Below are 24406 nucleotides of genomic sequence, written 5' to 3'. Positions count from 1 at the left end.
TACACCCAGCCAAGTAGCCCTGTAAACATGGCTCAGGCCTGCCATTGCAGAGCCCGTGTGTGCAGTTTTAAATTACCATTTCAACCTGGCCAGTTAACCCTCTTGCCAGGTCCAAACCTTCCTTTTTAAAACATATAATTCACCCCTGAGGTAAGCCCTGGACAGTCCGAAGGGCAGGGTGAGGTGTATTTAATAAGTTGGACATGTACTTTTAGGTTTTACATGCCCAGTTAGAGAACATTTTAAATTAGTGTGTCACTACTATAAGGCCTATCTCTCCCATTGGTTAACATTGGGATTACAATATTACATTTTATAAGTGTAATTTCCAATTGGGAAATAATAGATATTTAGAGTTTGGTGTCTCTGGACTCGCAATTTAAAATCACAACTTATGTTAAAGTTGGATTTTAAGTTTCAAGTGTGAAAATGCTACTTTTAGAAAATTGGCATTTCTTACTTTAACCATTCTATGCCTCTGTTTGTCTTTGAATACATGTTGGGATGGGTGACAGCTGGGCTTTGGGCATTCCCTACAGACAGCCACACAATCAGAGAGCTTAGTTGTGCCTGATGGCCCATTCACATCCTGATGGACCATCACCAGGCTGATGGGCCATCCAGGGCAGGATGAAAGGGAAGAGCTGACGCTTGCACCTGAATAGGGCTGTGCCTGTTCCCACACAAAGAGCTGCATACCCCCCTGTAGTGAGTCCAAGGAAGGGCATGGACATTCAGCACTTCAAAAGCCTCTCTTTGAGGTCTACCCCACTTCCAATGTACATCTGGGTATAAGTACTGGACCCCTGACACCACCAACTCAGTACACTTCTGGACCTGAGGACATTCTGCAAGGAAGAAAGACAAACTGTTGTGCTGCTGAAAGGATTGTCACTCTGCTGGACTCCTGCTATGATGTGCCTGCCATGCTGCCTGCTGCCCTCCTTGCCTAGGAGTGTGTAGGACTATACCTGCATCTCTATATTCTCCAGAACTTAAGTGACTCCAAGGGTATGCCGGCTTGCCTCCTGTTTCAAAGTCTCAGGGATATCAAATACTTCCATCAACTCTCGTGCAACATTTGGGACTCTGCCAACTGTAGGTTTACCCTGTCAAATGGTACCAATCCAGCCTGTGGAGGTGGGTTTACTAAGGTTTTGTAGCACAATCCAAGCATCGCCAACCTTGCACCAGTCGGAACTGACGCATTTCACATCGATGCCGATGCATCGCCGCTGCCACCGAAGACAAGGACATCGCACTGCAGACTGCGCGGCTCAATGATGCCCCATCACCTTCATCAAGAGGGGTTCGATTACAATGCATCTCCTACTGCACAGATCAGAACTGACGCATCGACTGCATCAGAAGGGATCACACCAATGCATCTGCTCCTTGCATCGGGCCTTGGCGTCAACGCATTTCTTCCATCCTAGGTACTTTTTCATCGGGACAAGGTTGGTCCCTGTATCTGACCCATGCTCCATCGCGGTCTGCCTGAACTTTTAGATTTAACCCAGTCAAGCGTGACCAGATAGCACCAGTTGGTGCTTGATGTTTCAAAGCACTATATTTACAGATATTCCTTAAAAGTTCATGCCTCCAGTTCTTCTTATTAGATTTTTGTTGTTGGTTTGTTTATTAAATTAAGCTCTAGTGTTTCTAACCTGGTATTCTTTTGTTCACTAAATTATGCTCTAGTGTTTTTAACTTGGTGTATGGTGTTTTCATGCTTTACTGTATTAAGTGCTGCACAAATACTTTACACATTGCCTCATAAATTCAACCTGACTGCTCTGTTCTGAGCTACAAGAGGGTGAGCACAAATTCATTTAGGGTGTGTATCTGGCTTACCCTGACTAGGATTGTGGTCCTTACTTGGAAAAAGTCGATACCTCTGCCAACTAGAGAACCAATTTCTAACAGTTGGTAGGACCAGTAGACAATCAAGAAAACATTTACACTAAGTTTCGACTGTCTTCATATTTCTACCATCCTCAGGAGTCTGTGTTTAGATGTTTTTACAAAAGCTTATCATACCAACTGAAGAGAGGGTACATGATGACTTTTCCATGTCAAAAATCCTTTTCTACTAAAGTTCTTGTTTGCCATTTATTTATTTAGACCTTATCTCTCCAACCAGTGGTTAAAGTGTAGTAGGAACGATGAGCATATCTTAAGACATGGAGTACAAAAGTTAGTAGGCAGCATGACTAAAGTAACTGATAAAACCAACATGACAAACGCGGACCATAAAATGGCTGCTGCCATACAACCGTTTAATTCATATAATTCAACTGGAAAATGTATTTACATGCACTGGGAAGAATATTTGTCTAAATATTATTCAATTATTTGCCTCCTTGGGCCTCAAAGTCGTTACTCATATGTTACCACACAAAATTAGATATAGGTTCAGTAGTTATCAGACCATAAAACTATAAAATCTGCAAGAATGGTGGATTTTCTGCAGTTTAGAATTAGTGGTGGGAATGTGAGGAAAGATGGGCATTGATATTCATAAACACCACACAAATTAAACAACGCCTCTAGTTCAGAAAAACATGAATTGTGAATACAAATAGGACAAGAAAGTGTCCAAAGCATCCATTTAAGTCCAGAGAGTGTAGGCTGAAAATCTTTTAGTCGGAGAGTCTTCCATATGGAAAAGAAGATGAAAATAAAGTAAAATAACCAGGACTGGACTGGGAACCAAAACCGGCCCTGGTAAAGTGCTCGGCCGCCCCCCCCCCACCCCCCTCTCCCCCGGGGCTTGGGGGTGCCGCCGAGCTTTTTGCCAGGGTAGTTTTTCGGCCTATTTTGTTGCAGGGCCGATTTTGCAGCTATGGCCCTGTAACAAAAACGGCCCCAGGGGCTCAAAACCGGCCCCCACCCGTGCGGCGCACCGGGGGATTGCCCGGTGCCCGCTACAGCCAGTCCGGCCCTGAAAATAATCAAATGCTCATTTCCGTGATTCTTAACCTTCAGATTGTCAGCACTGTGGACAAATAGCAACAGTAAGTGTAAGAGAGCAGGAGTAGCTATGGAGTACTCGTCTTTGGGATTCCGGTAATCCAGAAAAATTAGAAATTACTAAGAAATTATGGGGGGAAATCTAGCTTCCCCTCTTAATGGGGAGATTTAAATCACAAATCATTAAGCCAAAAAAGTAATTACCTCATCAACAAAAAGGAAGAGAGCAAAGCAAACATGGAGTGACTTACCCACAATCCCGGCAAGTACTTGAAATAACAAGGGAAATGAGAAAACAGACAGACATTTACCAATTTAGTACAACAGCATGCTAGCCATTTAGTCATTGTAATACTTCAAACTAAATGCCAATTAAGAATTTGGCAATATCGGTTGCACCCCTCTATTTAGGGCAAGGCTAGTGTCACACACAAGGCTAGTGTCACAGACGGGTTTTTCTTCCTAGGTAAAATGCAATATACTTAAGACCTGGGAACGAAATTGTGGAAATCTCCCTGTCACACAGGAGGAAATGTTTTGAACGTTAGGGGCATTTCTTTTCACCAACAAACCCCCATGTCTGCGTATCATTCCCCGCGAATGAAAAAGCATCCACTGATCTACTGCACCAGCAAATGCACTTTTATCACAGAAATTCATGAAAGACAGGCAGCGATTTCTACATATGGCGAGCAGTCCTCTTCCTAGGGTTTCGGGGGGACATGATGCCCACTGACTTGGCAAGTTGGCGGGCTACCCACCTATACTACAATTAGCCAATGCAGCAAGAAAACTCCGAGGCTGCACTTCTTGATTCCAATGATAATTACATTAACTTAATCAATGGATGTACTACTGTTCTATAAAAAGATAGAACAGATCAGAACATGTGAACAAATTCATAATTTTTTTTATGTCAGGTTATCAAATGTGAAATACGCGGGCAAATGGGAGTGGATTACAAACGAACTACTGTTAATTGATAAGAAATCCAATGCAAATACAAAAATTCACAGTTTTTTTTTCAATTCAATTCAAATTTTTATTATGATCACAGTTAGCATCCTCACAGTACTATCCATGAACATGAGGGCATCAAAGTAATTTCAGGTGACTTTTAAGAGGCAGCGGATGTGCTTTTGTGCAACCAGGAAGTACTTGTACCAAATAGTACAGACATTCATGCGAACACTTTACTTGATCCCTATGCATCCACTTCCAAATTCCTAACTCTTCTTCAAACAGTCATGCTTCATAGGAGGGCGGAACAAAGTGCTCCAAGACTGTATTTGAACAGTGCAACCGCACAGTTCCTCCCCATAATAAAAATTGATTGCTAATAGAAGCTTGAGTTTTATTGATCCGTGCTCTGTGGTGATATAATTAGTGAGGCTTACACTTTCCATTTTATGCACACCGGGCCCAATTAGGATGCCCGCCACCGCTGCTGGGACCGGCCGCCAGCGGTGAGGCAGTCCCGCACCGTCAATTAGGATGCGACCGCCACCCTGTCGGTCGCATTCTGCATCTTCAACATTGCGGTGGGTGCTCCTGTAAGCAGCACCCGCCCTAATGCCAAAGAAGCATGCTGTGCATTGCCATGCACAACGTGGCAGGCACCGCCCGGTGCCTGCCACCTTTTGCATGGCACTGAAGGGGGTACCACAGGTACCCCCCAAGTGCAGCCCCCCACCCCACCGGGGGCAAGCAACGGGCTCCCGCCAGCCTTTCCATGGCTTTTACCACCAGGCATCATAATATGGATGGAGGTGCGTTCCAGGCACCGCCACCATATGATGCCCGAGCTCCGCCCGGCCGGCAATTGTAACGATTGCCGACCGGCAGAAAAGGAGCGGGTGGACTTTCCGTCAAACCGCGGTACCCCCCGCCATGGTAATATGGCGGGGGTAAATGTGGTTGTTATGGTGGGCGGATCGCCAACGCCGGCCTGGCCATGGCGTTCCGTCCGCCCACCCGCCATCATAATCACCCCCCTTGTAGTCAAAGTGAAGGATTGCACTTTACAGCAGTGCAACATATGACCTGCTGTACAAGTTTACCTTTAGTTTGAACAAAAAAGCACTCTATTGGTTATCGATAAGGGGATGGTACCGCCAGCAACGGGGGGGGGGGGGTGTGCAGGCCATGTATTGCCTCTGCTGCTACAACCACTAAGCCCCTATGATTATAAATCCCATATTAGTACAGCAAATTATAATTGCTCTGACGTTTAAATAGATCGTTTCATTTAAAAAAGGATGGTTAGATGCTTGCTTTCAAAACAATGACCCCTCTCTCTAACTTCGATTTGTTTTTTACCTTTTCTCCAAATGTGAAATTTTAATTTTACCTGTCAAATGTTGTGAAGATCAAAAGTGTTATTTTAACAAAGTTACACAGTTTACGGCATTTCAGAACTTTGCTGTAGGAAACATTCTCCACAAAATGCTTTTATAGGACGTTTTACTTCCAAAACCCACTTTTTTTTATGGACTTTTAACCCAATTATTACACTTCTAAAACGTTGCAAAATTTATAAAGTTGCAAATGCTTTTTTAAAGTCACTGATTTGATTAAAGGCATTTTCTAAATCTGCACTCCACTAAATGTAACCCTGCCCCAATGTAAGTACATGAATTCAATTTCCGGCCACCATGCATGGGATAATTCCTGGAATAATGCTCTTCATTAATCCCTGGGCTAATTTAGCCGTGAACATCCACGTCTATTTACAAATGGAAGGTTAGGTGTCTCCATACATGAAGGATAATTCATTTCAGAGCCTGCCGTCATCTACTCAACCCCTCGGGCTTCTAAGTCCTATTGGTCTAAGTCCATGTGATATTGTCAGCTTTACAAACTAAAGTGTTAGATTAGTTGTCATTCAAATAAATTCCCACTCCCTGGAACGTTTTCACTGCCCGAAACACCACTCATGCTATGACATTTCAAGAAAAAATATCTCATAATTACCTTGCAGTAGTTTTCTTGGCAAGAGACAGTTTCTGTTGGAAATATAAAAAAAGTGGGTTACTGGTAGAAAAGGTGAACGTGAGTGATTTGATTCACACTATGTAGCTCTCATCGTGTTGCTACTTCATCCTCCTTCTGTGGTGGAGTTATGATTGGTTTGGGATACTCATTTTCACAATCATAACCACTGTAGTACAAGCTGATAAACCACAAACCAGAAAAAACATAAAATATGCCTTACCTTTAAAGCACTCGCTGTGTAAAACACAAGGTCTCTGCTTCTTTTGCTCCATTGCCATTGAAGATTGCGCCAACATTTTGGGATTACATGGACTTCATTGGTGCTGGTACAATTCTGCACTCACATTTTCATTGTCTAACAATGGCACTTAATCACAAGTGTAAAGATAGTATTTTGCACCAATGCATTCTAGAAGTCAGGGAAAGATTACACCCGTACAATGCAGCCTGGAGATTGTGGTCCTGCCTGCCCTGATGCACTCTATAATGGCAAGATACCAACAATTAACTTCATGGGTCAGTCGTTGCTTTACTTTTACAGTAAGTGGTGAGATCTATTGCAATTATTATAGCATCCAAGCAGATACACAGCCAATCGAAAATCAACATTAATGCACCAGACTATAAAAGTAGCGTATATATGTAAATGTGCGGTAGAAACAAAAACAAAGGCAAGAACAGAGTCATTTATTCCACAAACCCCGATAACTAAAATGGGGGACTAGATTCTGTCAATTATTGAGCCTTTAAATTCGAACATTGGCTTGACCTCACGTAAGTGTTGAAGTGCCAAAATGAATTTCAAAGAAAGGAGTTGCCATCAAAAAGCTTTAATATCCCGAAAAAGGAGCAACAATATTCCGTTGGAGACATTAGCAATTTTGGGAATAATGTTTGAACCGGATGTGAAAAAAAAGGTTTTGGTGAGGGACGAAATTATACTGGAAATTATTAACACATAATATAAAGTATTATCTAGAGACGGTTAGATTAGTATTTAAAATGACATGTTGCGGATATTAAAGAGGTCCCAATTTCCTAAAATTTGACTTAAGATCTGCTTATTATCAGATCCGTCTCTTTCCAAGGTGTAGATATTTGTTACCACAAAGGAAGGGAGTATTTCAGATTAATAGAACATAGTTTGCATTAGCCTTAGCAGCATCTTTATTTCAATGTAAAATTAAAAATATATTCAGGGATCAATATTTTGCACTTTCAAAATTCTTATATTTTTTGTGGATGTGCAGGACTATAAATCATTGGATGTTATATAGAAAAGGTTAGTAGCACCAAGGTAAACTCAACTTAAATGTACATATTTGGTGAATAAAAATGTATGGTCCGGTTTCACAAAAGAGTGTGGTCCAAAATGGAATTGGTACAAGCTATCAGAGAATCACAAAGAATGAGTTGACACATAATTGGATTTGCTGAAAAGTAACATTACAGGTTGAGGTAATAATACTTTTGAGCAAATCTGTTCACAGGGGCAGGTTGTGGGTGTTCCAGGGAGGGAATGCATGCCTAATGAAGTGAACACCCACAAAGTGGGCATTCTCAAATTATTTGTGGGCATATTCCCACCGATCATGTAGTTGAAGATATACTTATCTCAAAGGCAGGAGTAAATCTCTATCCAGAGTCAGAAAGAAACGGGACTACACTCAATATTTGTTGGGTGGCACCGGTTTCTCCATGGGAAAAACGGTTTGGTAATGGAAAACAAAAAAAATGCTTAGCAAATGCAAATGAGTGTGATATCTACGCATGCATTCAACAAAATACATTTGCCATAGATTTATGCTCGCAAAAATGCTTTCACATGTGAGTGACTTTTAGTTCACAAAGATTTCGAGAGCTGCTCTTGAGAGTTCACAACTATATCAGCATCTCAGGAAAAGATTCCCTTAAAAAAAAAATTCCAACTGTAGGTATGAGCTTATGAGAGTAGATCTCTGACTTTTATTTAACAAGCACATCCATTTCGTCCCGAAATCAAAGAAAATAACAACAAAAGAATAATATTAGGCTGAGGTTCAGGTCTTAGCATTAAAGTAAATGTCTCCTTTGGAGGGAAGGGGCTGTTGGGAACTGTACTGAGTTGTTGGTACGAAAACAAAAAAAAAAATGTTAAAAAAAAAAAAAAAGTTATTTTTAGAGTCAGGGATGCAGGGATGGGGTGAGTTTTAAAATAGCATTATGAGTAGGTATATACGGTTAATGTTAGATTCAAGCGTAAGGTCCGTGTTCATTTTAAGTTTAGCTTTAGGTTTAAAGTAAGCATTAGGCTTATTTTCAGGCATCAGTGTTATTGGGATTCTTAGATGAGATCACAGGGCTGTGGGTGATATTTGTGTTGCCATTGAGCTTAGGATCAGAACTAGGGTTAGGTGTATGGTTATTATTAGCGTTAGCTCTGGGCTACAGATAAGCTTAGACATACCGTTAGAATTCGGCTTAGGTTAGGCTTCAAAGTTGATTTAAATAATTTATTTTTTGTTTTGTTATAGGATTATGGCTTTTTGTCATTGTGTATAATGACGTACACTAATCATCCAGTGTATAGTCTGAAATATTTTCTTCACAAAACATTTTAATTTTAGAAGCAAAGGTTTCAATTCAGAAATAATGTTCTGTGAGTAGGAGTAACTTCTTTGCCCACCTCTTGACGCCTTCCTGAGGTTAAACAGTCGGCCAGTTCTTCACTTGGAAGAAAGATTTGCAAATCTAACCCACTGAGCAGTACATACCCATTGGGTCAGACTGTTGGAGGTTTTGGTGGATCACAAATGGTGAGCATTAGGCCCATACTTACATAATCTGAAATGTTTTGTGCAATTGTACATTGACATAGTTGATAATATTCTTCCACGGCAATAGGCTTGTTAAATTAGTTATCCTTTAGTATTGTACACATTGGCCAACATAAACAGTGTAATAGTGGTCTTACAAGTGCATTGTTCCAATATATCAATCAAATTCAAGACTTCCATCAACGAGATAGTAATAGTTCTATAAATTATGCAGCTGTCCACACACTTGGTATGGATGCCCAAATGCATCAGGTGAGTTCTATTGCTGCCATTACACATTTGGGAATTTTAGTCAGAGCTCCGAACTTCTTTAAATCACTTTCTGTGACAGCTATAGTACAAAGCACTATGATTAAAAAAAGGGTGTGACCTGAAAAGCATGGTGAGCAAAAGAATGATGGATTTAACCCAGATCTCTTGACAGGGGGTGAATGTTTTGATTTGTTCTGCATTCCGTCCATCAATTGTGTGTTTTGCTAAAAACAGAGCAGTCTGTTGAGGTGTTATGTTATCCTAATTCCTATATTGTTTCAGTAAATTGATTTGTTCACTTGTCAGATGAGCTTGTTTGTGTAATATATCTTTGTTGATTCTCTCAGACCGTTATTTTCAGTTTAAATATATTAACGAAAATCCTTGCATATGCACTGTTTGTGAATCATATCGGATTCAACAGAAATCACAAACAACTCTCTAAAATGATATCCTAAGTTAGAATCACGTAGTCAATTAAATAAAAATGCTTTGGAAAGTCACAGTCAACATTTCAGCTAACATCGGAAGGCTTTATTAAACTTAATAAAGTATACCGTTTGATTTTAGCTAGCTAGACATATCATTCAAAGTTTCAAAATAATTGTTACAATAACTCCAACACCTTGCTAAGGTCAGATTTATTCTGGGTAACAAATATGCCACACTTCGCAGGAAGTGCTACTAGCAGAGGGGGTAAATTTACCCCTATTGGTTGGGGTGTCCCCCCCTTCTACCAGTCCAGAATGGAGGATAATATGGGAGAGCTGCAGCAGCTCCTCAGATCACAGCCTGAAACGTCAGAAGAAGAAGGATTGCCCGTCTGGACACTTGGACTTCACCACAGAAGGCTTGCACTCAGAAGGACTGCACCTGCTGCACTCACAAGGCTCCACAAAGAAAGGACTGTGCCTGACGCAAGTGAAAACAAGTGGGCTTCATGATCAGCAACAGGTACCCAGGCTGGAAGAAGTTCCCTGCCAATCCAAAGAGAGGATCACCCCAGCTAACCAGTTGCAACTGGATTTTTCCCGGACTGTGGAGGTACATTGTCGAAAATTGAGTCCTAGCCCCCAAGGGGCAAACCAGAGTCTCTGAACCCTTGGCTGGCGCTACTGGATACTGGTTTTCCCCAAACGGAACCAAGAAACTGCAAGAATTTAAAGTTTGGAAACTTTCTGCAAAGTTTGTCAGAGAAGCTCAAGGATGACACCAGCTCAATGTCAAGAGTCAAGCTGCCATGCTATACTCACCAATTGGATCAACCTTGCTGGTTCGTCTTGCTGAAAAGCTCCAGGCAGAGCTCAGCTCGACGTTGAGAGGGAAGCCATTGATGACTGCATCAGAACCCTCATCACCGTTGAGGCCGAGGATCCACCACCTGTTTTTTCACCGTGCTGCAGAAGGCCGCGGATCTGCGAAACTAGAGGACCCACCAAATAGAGAAAAGCTCCAGGAAAAAGACTCGGGCCTGATTAAGATTTTTGCGGGGAGGTTACTCCGTTACATTGGAAACGGGTATCCCGTCCGTCAAAATATAAATCCCATTGGACATATTGGGATTTACATTTCAGTGGATGGGATATCCATCACCGTTGTGACGGAGTAACCCGTCCGCCGAAATCTAAATCAGGCCCCAAGTCTGTAGGTAAACTTTTGACCGGGACCTAGCCTTCAACCTATCCGACCTACGCTCCATCGCGGTCAGCCTAAAACTTTGACTTTCTCCTGGTCCAGCGCTATCAGATAACCATGAGTGGCGGTTTGCACTTTACTGCGCTAGAAAATCTTTAAAAATTCATATCTCCCGTTCCTTACATTGGAGTTTTGTTCTTTTGGTATCATTTTAAAGATAAAAATATACTCTATCTCTATAAGTTGATGGTGGTTTTATATTGTGTTGTGTCTTTCACTTATTTACTGTTTTGGTGGTATTTAATGCTTTACACATACATGTCTCCTAAATTAAGCCTGACTGCTCATTTGCTAAACTACCAAGGGTTGAGCAATAATTAATTTACTGAGGCTTGACAGGACCTATTAGGGATTGTAGTATTATTAGTAGCTGAGGGTGAATGCCCCTACCAACTAATAACCCACTTTTCAACAAACAGCCTATCCACTTAATACTTTCAGATAATCAACCCAGTCTAATCTTGAATCTCCACACTCATACTCTCTCAACCGCCCTACCCACTGCAAAAAGTTGAATCCATGACATAATCTTCAAACAAAATCTGCTTCTTTATGGTAGACACCCAGTTTACACCTGATTTCACCACTATTGTCCCCACACCCACCACCACTTTCTACCTCAGGGCTCTCTAATATATATCTGTTCAGACTAATTTCCAAAAGCACAGCAGAGGCACCACCGCCGCTAGCCCACCTGCAGTCTGTCTGCAATATTTATGGGCAGGCTGGGATTGGAATGCTTGCTTTTTTCTCCATTTTATTTTGCCATATTCCCAACGCACTGGTTAGTTTCGGGAAATATAAAATCAGTGGCCATGTCTGCCATCAAATGTTAGCTTCTCACGTGAGCGTGTTTCTGACAGAGGGCCAGTAACTTCTCTGCCACTGGAAGCACTGTGGTTCCCATATGTTAGAAATTGATTTCTGGTTGGTAGAGGTATGCTCCCTGTCCGGAGCAGGAACCACAAACCTAGTAAGGGTAAGTCACTACATGCCCTAAATGATTCTCTGCTCACCCTCTGGTAGTTTGACACAGAGCAGTCAGGCTTAACTTAAGAGGCAATGTGTAAAGTATTTGTGCAACACTTCAAACAGTAACACAGTGAAAACACCACACAAAGACACACACCAGGTTAGAAAAATAGATTATGATTTTTACAATTAAACAAGACCAAAAGGACAAAAATCCAATAAGTAGAAGTCGAGATATGAATTATGAAAGAATAATGTAAAATAGCGCTTAAATTGGATATCTAGTCTCGCCAGACCCGGGCAAAGTCAAAAGTTCAGGCCGATAGCAATAGGCTGCGGGCCAGATACAGGGACCTATTTAGGCCCACTGAACAACAGTATTTCGATCCGGTCTTGCGTCAAAGTTGAAAAAGATGCGAGGTGCAGCCAAAGCGATGCGTCGGTAGCAAGCCACGCAGTGAGCGAAATGCGCCGAGATTTTCCACGCAATGACAGCGATGCGTCAGTTCCGAGTGCGAGGAGCCGGTTCCGAAGGCAATGCGCAGCTACTTGTCCAGCTACAGACGATGCATCGATTCCAAAGACGATGAGCTGGTTCCGAGTATATTCGACGCTGCAATGAGGATGTGGCGGTTCCAACTCACACAACGGCGGAGATGTGCCAGTTCTGATGAGGATGCATGGGTTGAGGTAGTAGCAGCACTTTATATCCATTTCCAAGGGCACAGGAGTGGGTTAGTGCTACTTGCAGCAAGTAAAGTCCAGGTGCTATAGCAGGATGAGTTGAAGTATTTGATGCCCCGGAGACTTAGAACAGGAGGCTAGCCAGCAAGCCCAAGGAGTCACTCTGGGTTCAAGTGATGCAGATCCAGTCCTTTTCACACAGGCAGAGGAATAGCAGGTAGCAGGGCAGCTCATCAAAGTCACAGTCCAGCAAGCAGCAGTCCAACAGAGTGGCAGTCCTTTCAGCAAACCAGCAGCTCTTCCTGGGAGAGTCTACACAGTTCCAGAAGTGTACTGATGTCATACTTATACCCAGTTGTGCCGTTGAAGTGGGGGTGGTTTCAAAAAAAGTTTTCACATGCACAGAAGTCCTCCCTTCTTGCCCTGACTCCAGATTTACACCAAGGGTATATGTAGGCCTTTGTATGTGGACAGGACACAACATATTCAGGTGTAAGAGTGGGGCTGTGTCCAGCTTCTCCCTCCCATCACACAGGATGGCCCATTAAGATACACCTAAGCTACCTTTGTGTGTGGCTGTCTAGAGGGAATACACAAAGCCCAGCTGTTGCCCAGCCTAGACTGAGCACAGACAGGCAGCAGGCACCAAATGGCTAAAGTAGGTAAATGCCAACTTTCTAAAAGTGACATTTGCTAAACTGTAACTTGAAATCCAACTTCACGATAAGTTGTGATTTTAGATTGTGACTCCAGTGATACCAAACTGTAAAAGCCTATCCCTTCAGAATTGAAAATTACATTTAAAAGATGTAATAAGGTAATCCCTATGTTATCCTATGGGAGAGATAGACCTTGCAGTAGTGAAAAACGAAACTGGTACTGTTTCGCTACCAAGATATGTAAAACTTAAAAGTACTTGTCCTGCCTTTTAAATACATTGCATCCTGCCCTGTGAGTCATACACTGCCTACCTTGGGGTTGACATGTGTATAAAAGGGAAGGTTACACCTGGCAAGAGGTTTAACTTGCCAGGTAGAAATGGCAGTGTAATACCGTGCACACAGGCTCTGCAATGGCAGGCCTGAGCCATGGTTAGAGGGCTACTTAAGTGGATGGCACAATTAGTGCTGCAGGCCCACTAGAGGAAATTAATTTAGAGGCCCTGGGCACATGTGGGGCCCTTAACTAGGGACTAAGAAGCAAATTAAATATGCCAATTGGGGTTAAGCCAATATTACCAGGTTTAGGGAGAGAGCCCAAGCATTTTAGAACTGGTCAGCAGTGGTAAAGTGCTCCGAGTCCTATTGCCAGCCAAAAGGAGGTCAGAAAATGGAGGGAAGCAGGTACAAAGTTGGGGGGAAGACCACCCCAATGCTGTCAAGTCTAACAACATACTTTTAGACAAGACAATGGCATTGAAAAGTTGGGGAATGGAGCATCTATGAATTTTTAGTATTGGAGTTTGGAAATTCTCGGAAGGAATCCTGGGTCATGCTTAGGAGCAGTTGGTGTTAGGCTATTGGGGCCACTCAGAAAGAGTCATCCATGGGTCCTGTGCCTCTGTTAAGACAAATAGGGATCTATCGTCATTCAGGATCTTAGCCTGAAAATTGACCTAAAAATAAGGAAAGCCTCTTTAAACTCATCCCATTTATTTATGCGGACACATTCAGACATAATGTAACATAAATAAAATTGATTACAGAAATATACACATTGTCATTTAGATGGTTTAATATCCAAATAATCCAATATTTTCTCTCAGAAAATGCTAAGGCCCCAAGGACCTCTTTGTAGAAGCAGTTAAATTCCTCCACTATGTACACAGAATATTACATTACTGTAGGAGCTACCACCAATTACCGATCACCATAAATGTCGCAACAATTCAGATTGCACATTCACAAGTGACAGTACAATACTTGTTCATAGCAACATCATACTATAGGAAAGTGTGTTTCCTAATTGTTGTACTAGAAATGTAGACACTATCATCAGCTGCTCCTACAAGAAGGCCTAGAATAAGATGTACAAAGAAAATGCCCCATTTGTGGACCATTCCTAAATGTCTGCACACTCTGAAAATTACATTTTCTGGACAATACTCAAAGTCTGGACTACATGCCTTCATACAAAGAAGCTTGCTGGATCCATCGCTTAAATGTCGCCAGACTGAGTAATGCTAATGAGTTACAAACTTTGAGTTGAAAAGCTTTGTCATGCTTTAAATGAGATACAATTTTTTGCTCTCGAAGTTCATGTTGACTGCCATTATTTGGAAAGTAATTGTACACTTTTGATGTTTACTGAATTCACTCAAACATAGTAGTTGTAATAGCAGTAGCAATGTTGGCATGTAACAGTTCAATTTATTAACACCATTATACACTACTCGGGTTCACGCTCACAAAAATGATTTATTTTGATAAGGGGACTCCATCTGCTAATTCACCATTATATCACTAATGGCTCCAAGACTATTGAACTGCAAGAACCTCTTATATACATCTGTGAGTGAGAAACAATTTCTTCTTTGTGTACACTGACAACCTTTTAAGACATCAACGGCGTTCCTGGTGCAAATTCACAATGTACGCTTCCAAGTACATAAGTTAATGTTGTATGTTAAAAATGATACTCAAACAGTACCGAGAAGGAAAGGTTTCTGTATCTGCTAAACCATGCACATGAAACAGAGTCGCAAAAGCCAGTTAATGTACAGAGCATAGGTGCTCTGCTGCTCTTTCATGGCTACTGAGAAACTAGACACAAGAAATTAATGTGAAGACGCATGTTCACTTTTCAAGAAAGACTTTGCTGCATGTGGCGGTACTAGTGACTAATCTTCAAACATCCTTGAAACAGGCATTCACATGGAACTCATTTTTGGGCAGATTTTGAGTGTCACAGATCTTTCTGTGTGGAATTAATCAATATAAACCATTACTAACTAAAAACGTTTTGCAATAATAGCACAGCCAGTATGTTTGTAAGCAGCTGCGGTTGAGCCGAACCTAGTTTTATTCGACCAGAATTATTTTCACACACAATATTATGAGTGTCTTTCAGGACACTCAGGAAAGAAAATAGAATAAGTAGACCCCAGGTGTGCAATCAAACCAAAACCAAAGTCAAACAGGAAAGGTGAAGTGAGAAATAAACATTGAAGTTGTATTGGTTGCTACATTAAAGGGACAGCAGTTTCTATTCAATACAGTCTAGGATACAAAGAATAAATTATTGTGTCACAAATTTGGAAACGTTGTCTGTCTCTGTAAGCGTGTCATCAGTGTTTCGACCCTTAAAGGAAAAGAGGGTCTCATCAGGACTAGGATTGCCTGGGGTTGGCTGGGATTGTGGAGGCGCTGAAAATTATACACAGATAGAAACCTGTGAGGGTTTAGGAATCAATCCTGCTGGGCGGACTAGCATCTCATATCATTAAAAGCAATTTTTCCTTGGATACTGGAAGTTGCTATATCAAGCTCTCTAGAGGCCACATTGACGTTAGTGAAATGAAGTCATAACCTCTGTACAGAGCTATCTTCAATGTGATAGTCCCTCAAGGGGCATGGATTGCTCCTAGATTCGAGGCAGCTCCTGTAAAGGTGAGATGCTGAATCTTCAAACATGGCACTCCATCTTTTTTGCATCAAGGTCATTATGCAAATTGGGCAGTTTTTACTTAGATGTAAGGTGCTATCTTTTTAAGCCACTTATTTTCTGTCAACCCGGCCAGCATTGTGGCTACGTTTAGTTCAGCTGAACTTCACTGAATGAATATGGCGTACTACTTTCATCTACTCCAGGCGACTCATAATTTCAAACTGTTTCAGCACCCTTCTTTGGTTTTTTCTGTAGATTTATATTGCTCTAGAATATTTCCAGTATGCAGAATTATTCTATTTTGCCATTTCTGCAAGTGAGTTACAGCACGAAAATAACTTAAATCTCACAGACATATATATATACATATTGAGCAAGATTTCTTAACTAGACCATTCTTTCCGACACCTGGTTACCATCACTCTTCTTTTCATTCTAGCTCTTCCTTTTGCTCACATTTTTTATTTGAGTCCTAGAGATAAATATGAAGTTCCTTGCTTCTGAAACCAACATAGATTCATAACAGCATGCACCAACCACAAGTACCACAACATGTATGACCACTACGTTATTGTTGTTACATTATCCAAGAAGGGGGTTACTTTCGTCTTTTGTAATCATTCACACTGGAGAAGCATATTTAAGGCCAAGCTTTGGAGAAGACTCCACCATCAAACCACTGTGAGTGGCCAAATGGAAAGACACATTTGACCCTACGCTTGTGTACATTTAAAATCCATATATTTGATGATTGTTCTTCACAAGCCTAGTGAATGGACTTCTGAAGACTGATCTTGTTTAAGGCAATCAGATGGAGAACCATTCTCTGGATGTGCCAAATCACTCTTGTTGATGTTTACAGATAATCGGATAAATGTTTTGTATCTTCATGGTGATTATATTCATCTTGAAGGTAAACTATTGGTAGTCAAAATCATATGATCCCATTGATAAGTAGGGAGTTAAGTTACAGTATCAAGGAGTATGTTCACAGTAACATTCCTAAGCTCTGCTGAGACACTTACGCATGGTTGAAATAAAATATATTAGAACATTGGAATGTTGGAAGCTCCATTGAAAACAATGGAGTGCTCCGGGCTTATAATGGCTAGCATAAGCCCGGAGCTCCAACATTCCAATGTGTCTTTGTTCACAACTCTGGCTGTGAACAAAGGCTTCAGGGAGCCTGAGGGCATTTCAATCCCCTTGTGCTCCCTGAAGGCTTTGTTTTATCTGTTAGAGCATTCTGCCCTCTAGTGGCAGGAGGTTCTAATAGCCTTATAGCCCTTCGTAGCAGGGCTATACCGGCTTTTAAAGTCCCTCTGCTTTGTTAAAGTCCCTCGCCTTCGGCTCCGGCCTTTAACGCTGCAGAGGGCCTTTAATAGCCGGAATAGCCCGCTACAGCGGGCTGTAAGGCTATAGTAATGCACCCTTAAAACTCTTGCTGCAATTCTGAATTAAGCAGAAGAAGGGCAAGCCCACATTCCATCTTAGGTAGACTGCACTCCACATTCAGCCTAATCTGTATCCAGGTAGGAGAGTGCAGGGTCCTTAGCAGTGATAATAGGCATCATCTATGGCACACTTTGAGTGTTTACATCCGTGTGAATTTGGCTGGGAAGATATTGATGGGCTGCTAAAACTAAATTTCTAAAGCCTCACCCACAGAACTTACACGTACATGTACTTGCAGAACCTGTGCTACAAAAAGATGTCCCTGTCAATATGCTCTTCTCAAATGTTCGACATTCTGCAAATATACTATGAGCGATTGCCGAAACAAATTAAAAAAGTGAACTATGAAAATCTGTCTAAAACAGTAGTGATAAACGTATTTTTTTTTTCATATTCAGTTCATAAACATTGTTTGGTGTATACATAAAATGATTAAAAACCATAATTATTTGTTTCATTTCTATATATGTCTCTTCTTCTTCTATTATAGCCGCCATTTTGGAAACTGGTGGAAGAGTTGCTCTGAGGAGTAATTTTCTGTCTCTATAAGACTACTTGACCCCCAAAACCTATGTTTTCACACCAAAAGGAAGTATATAGGTCTCATGGTTCATGAAATATTACATAATCACTGCAACACATCTGCCATTTTTAAAAATGTCTTCCAGAAAATTCTTCCCGGATTAGCAATATCTACCCAAGCTAAATTATTTCTCTAATGATACAAAAACACAAGTCAAAAATGAAAATCTCTGGACAACTATTTTTTTATGGAGTTATATCAAGGGGCAGGACTATATAAAGTTGCCTTGTCCCCGGGATGGGCCATGTTCTGGATGCCTAGTTCTGGACTTGGAATAGGATTTCAACATCCTGATGTAGGATTTCCTGTTTTGCAGTTTTGCCCCGCTATAGACTGGGCCTTAAATGTATTTACCTTTTAAAACTACTCTCCACCCAACCTCTGGTGAGGGTAAAAACTAGAACCTTGTTTTTAATCCAGTCCCAATACACAGGGATACCCAACAAGGATGACCACTATCCCCCCTTCTTTTTGCTCTGGCCATTGAACCGCTAGCAGTCGCCCTTCGTACACATGGACAGGCCTGGCGAAAACCATTTGCAGACAGGTTGCACTCATTATAAGTCTATGCCTGTGTCCTACTCCTATACTTGCGTGGCATCCACCCGATTCCCCCAGACAAACTGCCCCTATTTCTCAGATTTGCGTTGATTTCTGGACTCAAAGTTAATTGGACAACTCTCAGTCACTGAGCCGGTGACCGTCATCAAGGGGGTCATGCTACCCCACCTATTGTACTATTTTGCCTACCCCCGTATGGCCCTATATCCGAACTCACAAGGGACTATCTATGGCACAACATGAGATGTGGGTTGCACTTCACAATCATCCATTTGTCAACCACTGAAGGGGGACTAGCGGTCCCCAACTTTGAACATTACTACTTGGACTTGCAACTACAATGGATGGCCAAGTGGCTGGCAGGACTTCAATTATCGGATACTGCCATGACAACTCCAGCCAAGAGCCAGGTCCACATTATACACTTATTACACCCCTGCATCAGCTAGCCGACCCCATCCCCTATGCTGCTATGTGTAGCACACCAGTGTTTTAAACGTAATCTCCAAATAACCAAAGCCACTTAGCAGTATGCCCCTGCGCTTCCACTCCTGGGCATCCGCAGGGGAGATCAGATCACCACTGCGAGGGAACTTGCCACCTGGCACAAAACAGGTTTTCACACACTGGGGAATCTTTACAGAGCTGGCTCCCTCACATCATTCGAAATCTTAATAACAGATGAGGGACTCCTGCCTGGCCCCTTCCTCCTCCATAACTTCATCATTTGGGCACTGGATGCGTGTTGCGGTGGCATGCAACAGGAACGCCCAATACATCTCACAGTCCAATACCTTCACGGCATGGGTGCAAGGGCGTCATCTGCAGAGGTGGTTTGCTGAGTCACTGCGCACACACGCTGCTGTGCAGCTGACCACGCTACGTTGCTGCTGAGAAACGGACCTGGGCCACCCATGCACGGACACAGAATGGAGGGTCATGGTGAAATATTGTTCGCTTGTATGGTGCAATGCATGTTTCTGCCTTATTCAGCACTACATACACCGTAGTGCCTACCTTACTCCTGAAAAGATAAAACAATATTATCACGCACGGACGCTGCCTGCCCCAGCTGCTCCCTTCCTGATGCTGGCCTGGTGCACATGCAATGGGACTGTCCCTCCCTTCACCAATAATGGCTAGGTGTGACCTCTCAGTTATCAGACTGCAGAGGGAGACCGGTGCCTCCTACTTGGCAAGGCTGTTTACTGGGCCTCACTCGCAGAGACAAGAAACATAGGGCCACCACGAGGTTCATTGACCTGGGATCACTTCTTTCCGAGTGTTTCATTATGCATGGGTGGAGATCGTCAAAGTCACCTGTGGTCTCTACTTGGGAGCTTTCCATGAAGGCCTGGGACAAGGCAGAGAGTGTTGCATTGTGCAGGGAGGACACACGGGCATACGTAAGTACCCTCTAGCAGCCAGCTGGGATGCCATCCTGATGGACTTTCAAACAGTTTTAGTGCCTACGGAAACACTGTCCGAGACGTCCAAGACTCCAGCGACTGCGAGAATCCCCCCCCAGTCCATGATCTGTTATCTGGTCGTGCCTGGCAACCCCCACTGAATGAGTTTACACCCAATCTAGTAACTGTTGTTGTATCCCTCATCCAAACTGTTTCTTTGTAATGGTGCATTTTGATGTTTTCCTCCTGTTGAAAAATGGCGCGGATCCGTCTGTTGATGCTCCCTGTTTGGGAAGAACCCCTGTTTGTTCTCCTTTTTTTGTCATTTCTGTTTTTTATACAATATTCATTGCATCTTCTGCATATTGCATTGATGCTCCTCGTTGCTATTGGTAGTAAATATGCATGTACTAGGTACTGTTCATATGCAAAACAATGCAAAAAGAAATTAAAACAAAAAGATTTATAAAGTTGCCTTGTTCCACTCAGTCATATCACTAGTGGGCAGTTGTTAAGTTTGGAGTGGTATGAATGGGTATTTGAACCACTCATCTGACTAGGGCCATGATAGGAGAATGCTACTCTACACAAGCGTGGCATAACTCAAACATATGCTGCCTACACTTTATTGTAACTTTGTACAGGCAGCGAAGGATACTAAGTAATTTGTTTACAGTAAATGGAGAAATATATTTTGCCATACCCTCTCAGAGTCATGGAAGAATTGTTAGTAGTGCTGGATATGAAAGGGTGTGGTGTTCTCATTGCTAAGATCATGCACAAAGCCTTTCCCTGATTTCTGCTGAGATAAGATAAGTAAGATGTTAGGAGTAATAAAATGCTATATGCAGAAAAGCCACTTCTTCATCTAACCTCCATTGTCTATGAAGTATGGCCTGGCATCTTGAGAGGATTCAAGGCCTGATTTAGATTTCAGCGGACGGGTTACTCCATCAAAAATATTACTGATATCATGTCCACCCTATTAAAAGCACCATCTGATATACTGCACTTGTAATACAATGGACGGGCTATCCATCACATTTGTAACAGTAACCTCTGTGCCAAACTCTAAATAAGGCCCTCAGTTTGTAGTGTGCACCATACAAACAACATAACACAAGTAAAAACACATATTATGCCATGAATTATCACGAGTCATACAATAAACTGATGTTCTTAGCCAATTCCAAAAGACATGTCTCTCAGAAAAGTCACAGCTCAACCCTAACAAACTCTCTTATCACCACCCAACCACATACTTTTTACTAGGCAAAGTGCCAGAAACAGCAGTAGCAATATAGGTACAAGTCAATGTTTATCAACACCAATTACTCCAGCTCTGTCATCAGTATTCCACCCTCCTTTCAGTACAGATAGTGTCATGTTCCAAGTGGTTGATAATGTTCTCCTCATCACACATATAATTGGCCACTACTCTATCATGCATATGGTCTTTGATCATATTGAACTAAAGTAGTTCTCCTTGTTACAGCGCAAGCGTGGTAAACATTTTCTGTACACTTACTCTCCTTACTACTCTAACCGTACTGGGCTCTTTACAATTAGACTATCTGCAGCATTTCCATTTACCACAGAGGCAATGGTCCTCTGAGGAATCTTTCTCCTCCGATGGAGGGGTGGAAATTAGGGTAATCAAAATACCACGTTAGCTGTCCAATGAGGATCATAAATTGACAGCTAAATTACAAATTTGAAATCAGGTTGAAGTACACCACTGTCAAAACCATGTTGTAGAAATAAAGAATTGCAATACGAAGACCCAACCTCCTAAAGAAGTTAAGTCGGACTACAATTTGCAAACCAACAGTTCTGCTACGGTTACACAGAATAAAATAAGCAGGACTTGATATTTCGCAAAAGCTTGCTGAAAATAGCACAATTTTAATGGAAGAACCAACAAGACTCAATAGTAGACTAAGACAGATATTACATTAATTTGGTTATTGTATGAGAGATTCAAAATATATGGCAATAGGCAGTCTTTTGAGTAATCCAGTTAAACTTTATCACAGCTTGCAAAACATTTAGGCCAAGCTTCAAAGAATGATTATAGCATAAATCATTTACAGAGTTACGCAGTCCCACTACCATCAAAGGCAGAAGGATAATTCATTTATGTAACAGCTCACAATCCTAAAGAAAAAGGGGGAAAGGGTTTAGATTTAAAGTCCACTAAGGGCGAGTTCATTAGTATGGGATAAAAGAAATAAGGAAAATGAAATGGTTTGGTAAAGAAGGATTTCAGTCAATTAGCTACCTACTGTAGCATTAGGCACAGGCAGTCCAAACAAAAAGCATGAGTCTCAAAAATCATTAAAAAGGCAATCGATCCTCTCGCATAGCGAAAAGAAAAAGTATGGCGATTCATTAATCAAGAAGTAAAAATTCAAGTGACGTCTGTGTTGCCCCTTCTTTGAGGTTTCCTCTTTTATAAAGTCTCTCTAAAAGTCCTAGTGATGTAGCATCACACCACTGTCGGAAGATTGTCATGTGCTCAGATTCACATAATGTCCTCTAGGATATTTACAACTACAAGATGGTTTCTCATGCTAGTAATGAGAAACATGAGATTGTTAAAGTCTACATAGGCCTAACAATGGTGAAAAAGATTACAAAGTATCAGTCTGCAGTAGCAGTTGGACACCAGATTCCCACAAGAACATTTCACTGTGAAAGTTAAAGAAATATTTAGGAACGTCGAATGTTTCACATGTACTTGAACATACAAGGCAACATTTTACTTGGCTGCAAAAGAACCATTGTATTAAGCCAAGGAATAAGTCAGCATTAGAGAAAGAGCACATTTGAAAAATGCCTCACGTTGGCATAACAATTTTAAATTTAAATAAACTCTAAATCAGTATCAAATATAATGCAATAAAATCATTTCATATAGAAATTAAAGTATAGGTTTCATCAAATATTATCACATGAATATGACTATTGTTTTGTATATATGTTTCTTCATCTTTCTTTTTGAAGCACACGTTTACTGTGCTTCTACTACACTTGTCTCAGTTTCGTGCGCTACTGTGTCTAAAATGTGCAAGGTACACTTTCAGCTTTTTGTGTCTTAAAACAGTAAATGTGTCATGTATTATGATTTTTGAAATCTTGTGTCATCATCCTCCTTCCTACCAGAATGATGGCATGTTTCCAGGTGAAGGTTTCCAGATTCCCACCTTTCCTCCTTATATATGGATTCCACAAGACCTGGTAATCTCACTAGTTATCTTCAGCATCTTTGAACATCTGAGAGAATGTCTTGCTAGGTAAGAAAGTATCCTCTCACATTAAGAATATAACTAAACTAAATACCATTGGGCAATTGCAGTCAACCAATACACTCCTGCCTGGCAATGATTCGCAATTAGACGTCAGAAATATATTTCAAATTGATCTCACAAAAATGTTCTTGTCCTTCAAAACTGTAATTATAAATGTAATACTTTATTGATGCTTTAGTAAATATCTAAAAGTAGCATATTAAAGGGAAGCACATTACAATTAAGCACAGCCATAATGAAAATGTGAGCTAAACTGTAACTCCATAAAACACCAAGGGCCAGATGTATGAACGTTTTTTACCAGTCGCAAATGGGAAATCAGCCAGTTTGAGACTGTCAAAAAGGGTTGTGGGATGTACAAGCCCTATTTTGCAAGTTGGTAACTTATTACGGACTCGAAAATAGGGTTTACGAATCGCTATTAGGAAGGGGTGTGCCAAGAGTGTCCCTTCCTAATAGCAAGTCACACTGGTATGTACGATTGTTTTGCAATCACAAATGCGGTCGCAAAACAATCGCAGTTACTGCCTACTTCAAGTAGGTGGTAAGCTAGTCGCAAATGGGATTGGGTCCTCAGGGGACTCCTTCCCCTTTGTGAATATATGTTAAAATAGTTTTTAAGAGCAGGCAGTGGTCTCACAGATTGGTTGGTGAAATGTCCATTGAATATAATGTGGATACAATGGTTCTGTTTATGTAAATGGTATTAGCCAAATAGGCTTGGTACGAAGCTGTAACAAAGTTATACCTGGCAGCAAGGGCTGGATCAGCAGAAATGTCCATTGCAGAACCTCAGCAACAGAATACCTAGGCTCAGCAGACCGGTGATGGCTAGAACGTTCTGCATTGCATTGCAAGCAGTGACAGATGGCCATTACAAATACAGGCATCGCCTCATCAACAACGTTACCTACAGAGGGCCAGCATGGGAACCAAAAGCAGACCTTGCTAATATGTAATACCAATCCAGCAAACAACACAAAGCTAGTGAGCCTGACTTACTTGGAGGATTTATGGGATTCTCCTTGCAAGCAATTTTGAACACAAATGCACTTAGAAATTCCTAAGCCTTGGAAAATACCACCACCATTAGAC

At 41.5% G+C, this 24406-nt stretch overlaps 1 protein-coding gene across 1 annotated transcript in view; it reads right to left on the bottom strand.

Annotated features, from left to right (window-relative positions):
* Positions 1-24406, bottom strand: part of IMPG2 (interphotoreceptor matrix proteoglycan 2) — a 771041-nt gene that overhangs the window by 456897 nt on the left and 289738 nt on the right. Inside the window, exons 5-6 of the mRNA XM_085622398.1 lie at positions 5947-5978; positions 3225-3242 (exon numbers count right to left, since the gene is read on the bottom strand). Coding sequence (XP_085478524.1) covers positions 3225-3242; positions 5947-5978 — 50 coding nt within the window. The remainder of the gene's footprint in view (positions 1-3224; positions 3243-5946; positions 5979-24406) is intronic.

Source organism: Triturus cristatus, chromosome 8 (genome assembly GCF_964204655.1).
Source record: "Triturus cristatus chromosome 8, aTriCri1.1, whole genome shotgun sequence".
NCBI classification, from domain to species: domain Eukaryota; kingdom Metazoa; phylum Chordata; class Amphibia; order Caudata; family Salamandridae; genus Triturus; species Triturus cristatus.
This window is presented reverse-complemented; position numbering and strand designations above follow the sequence as displayed.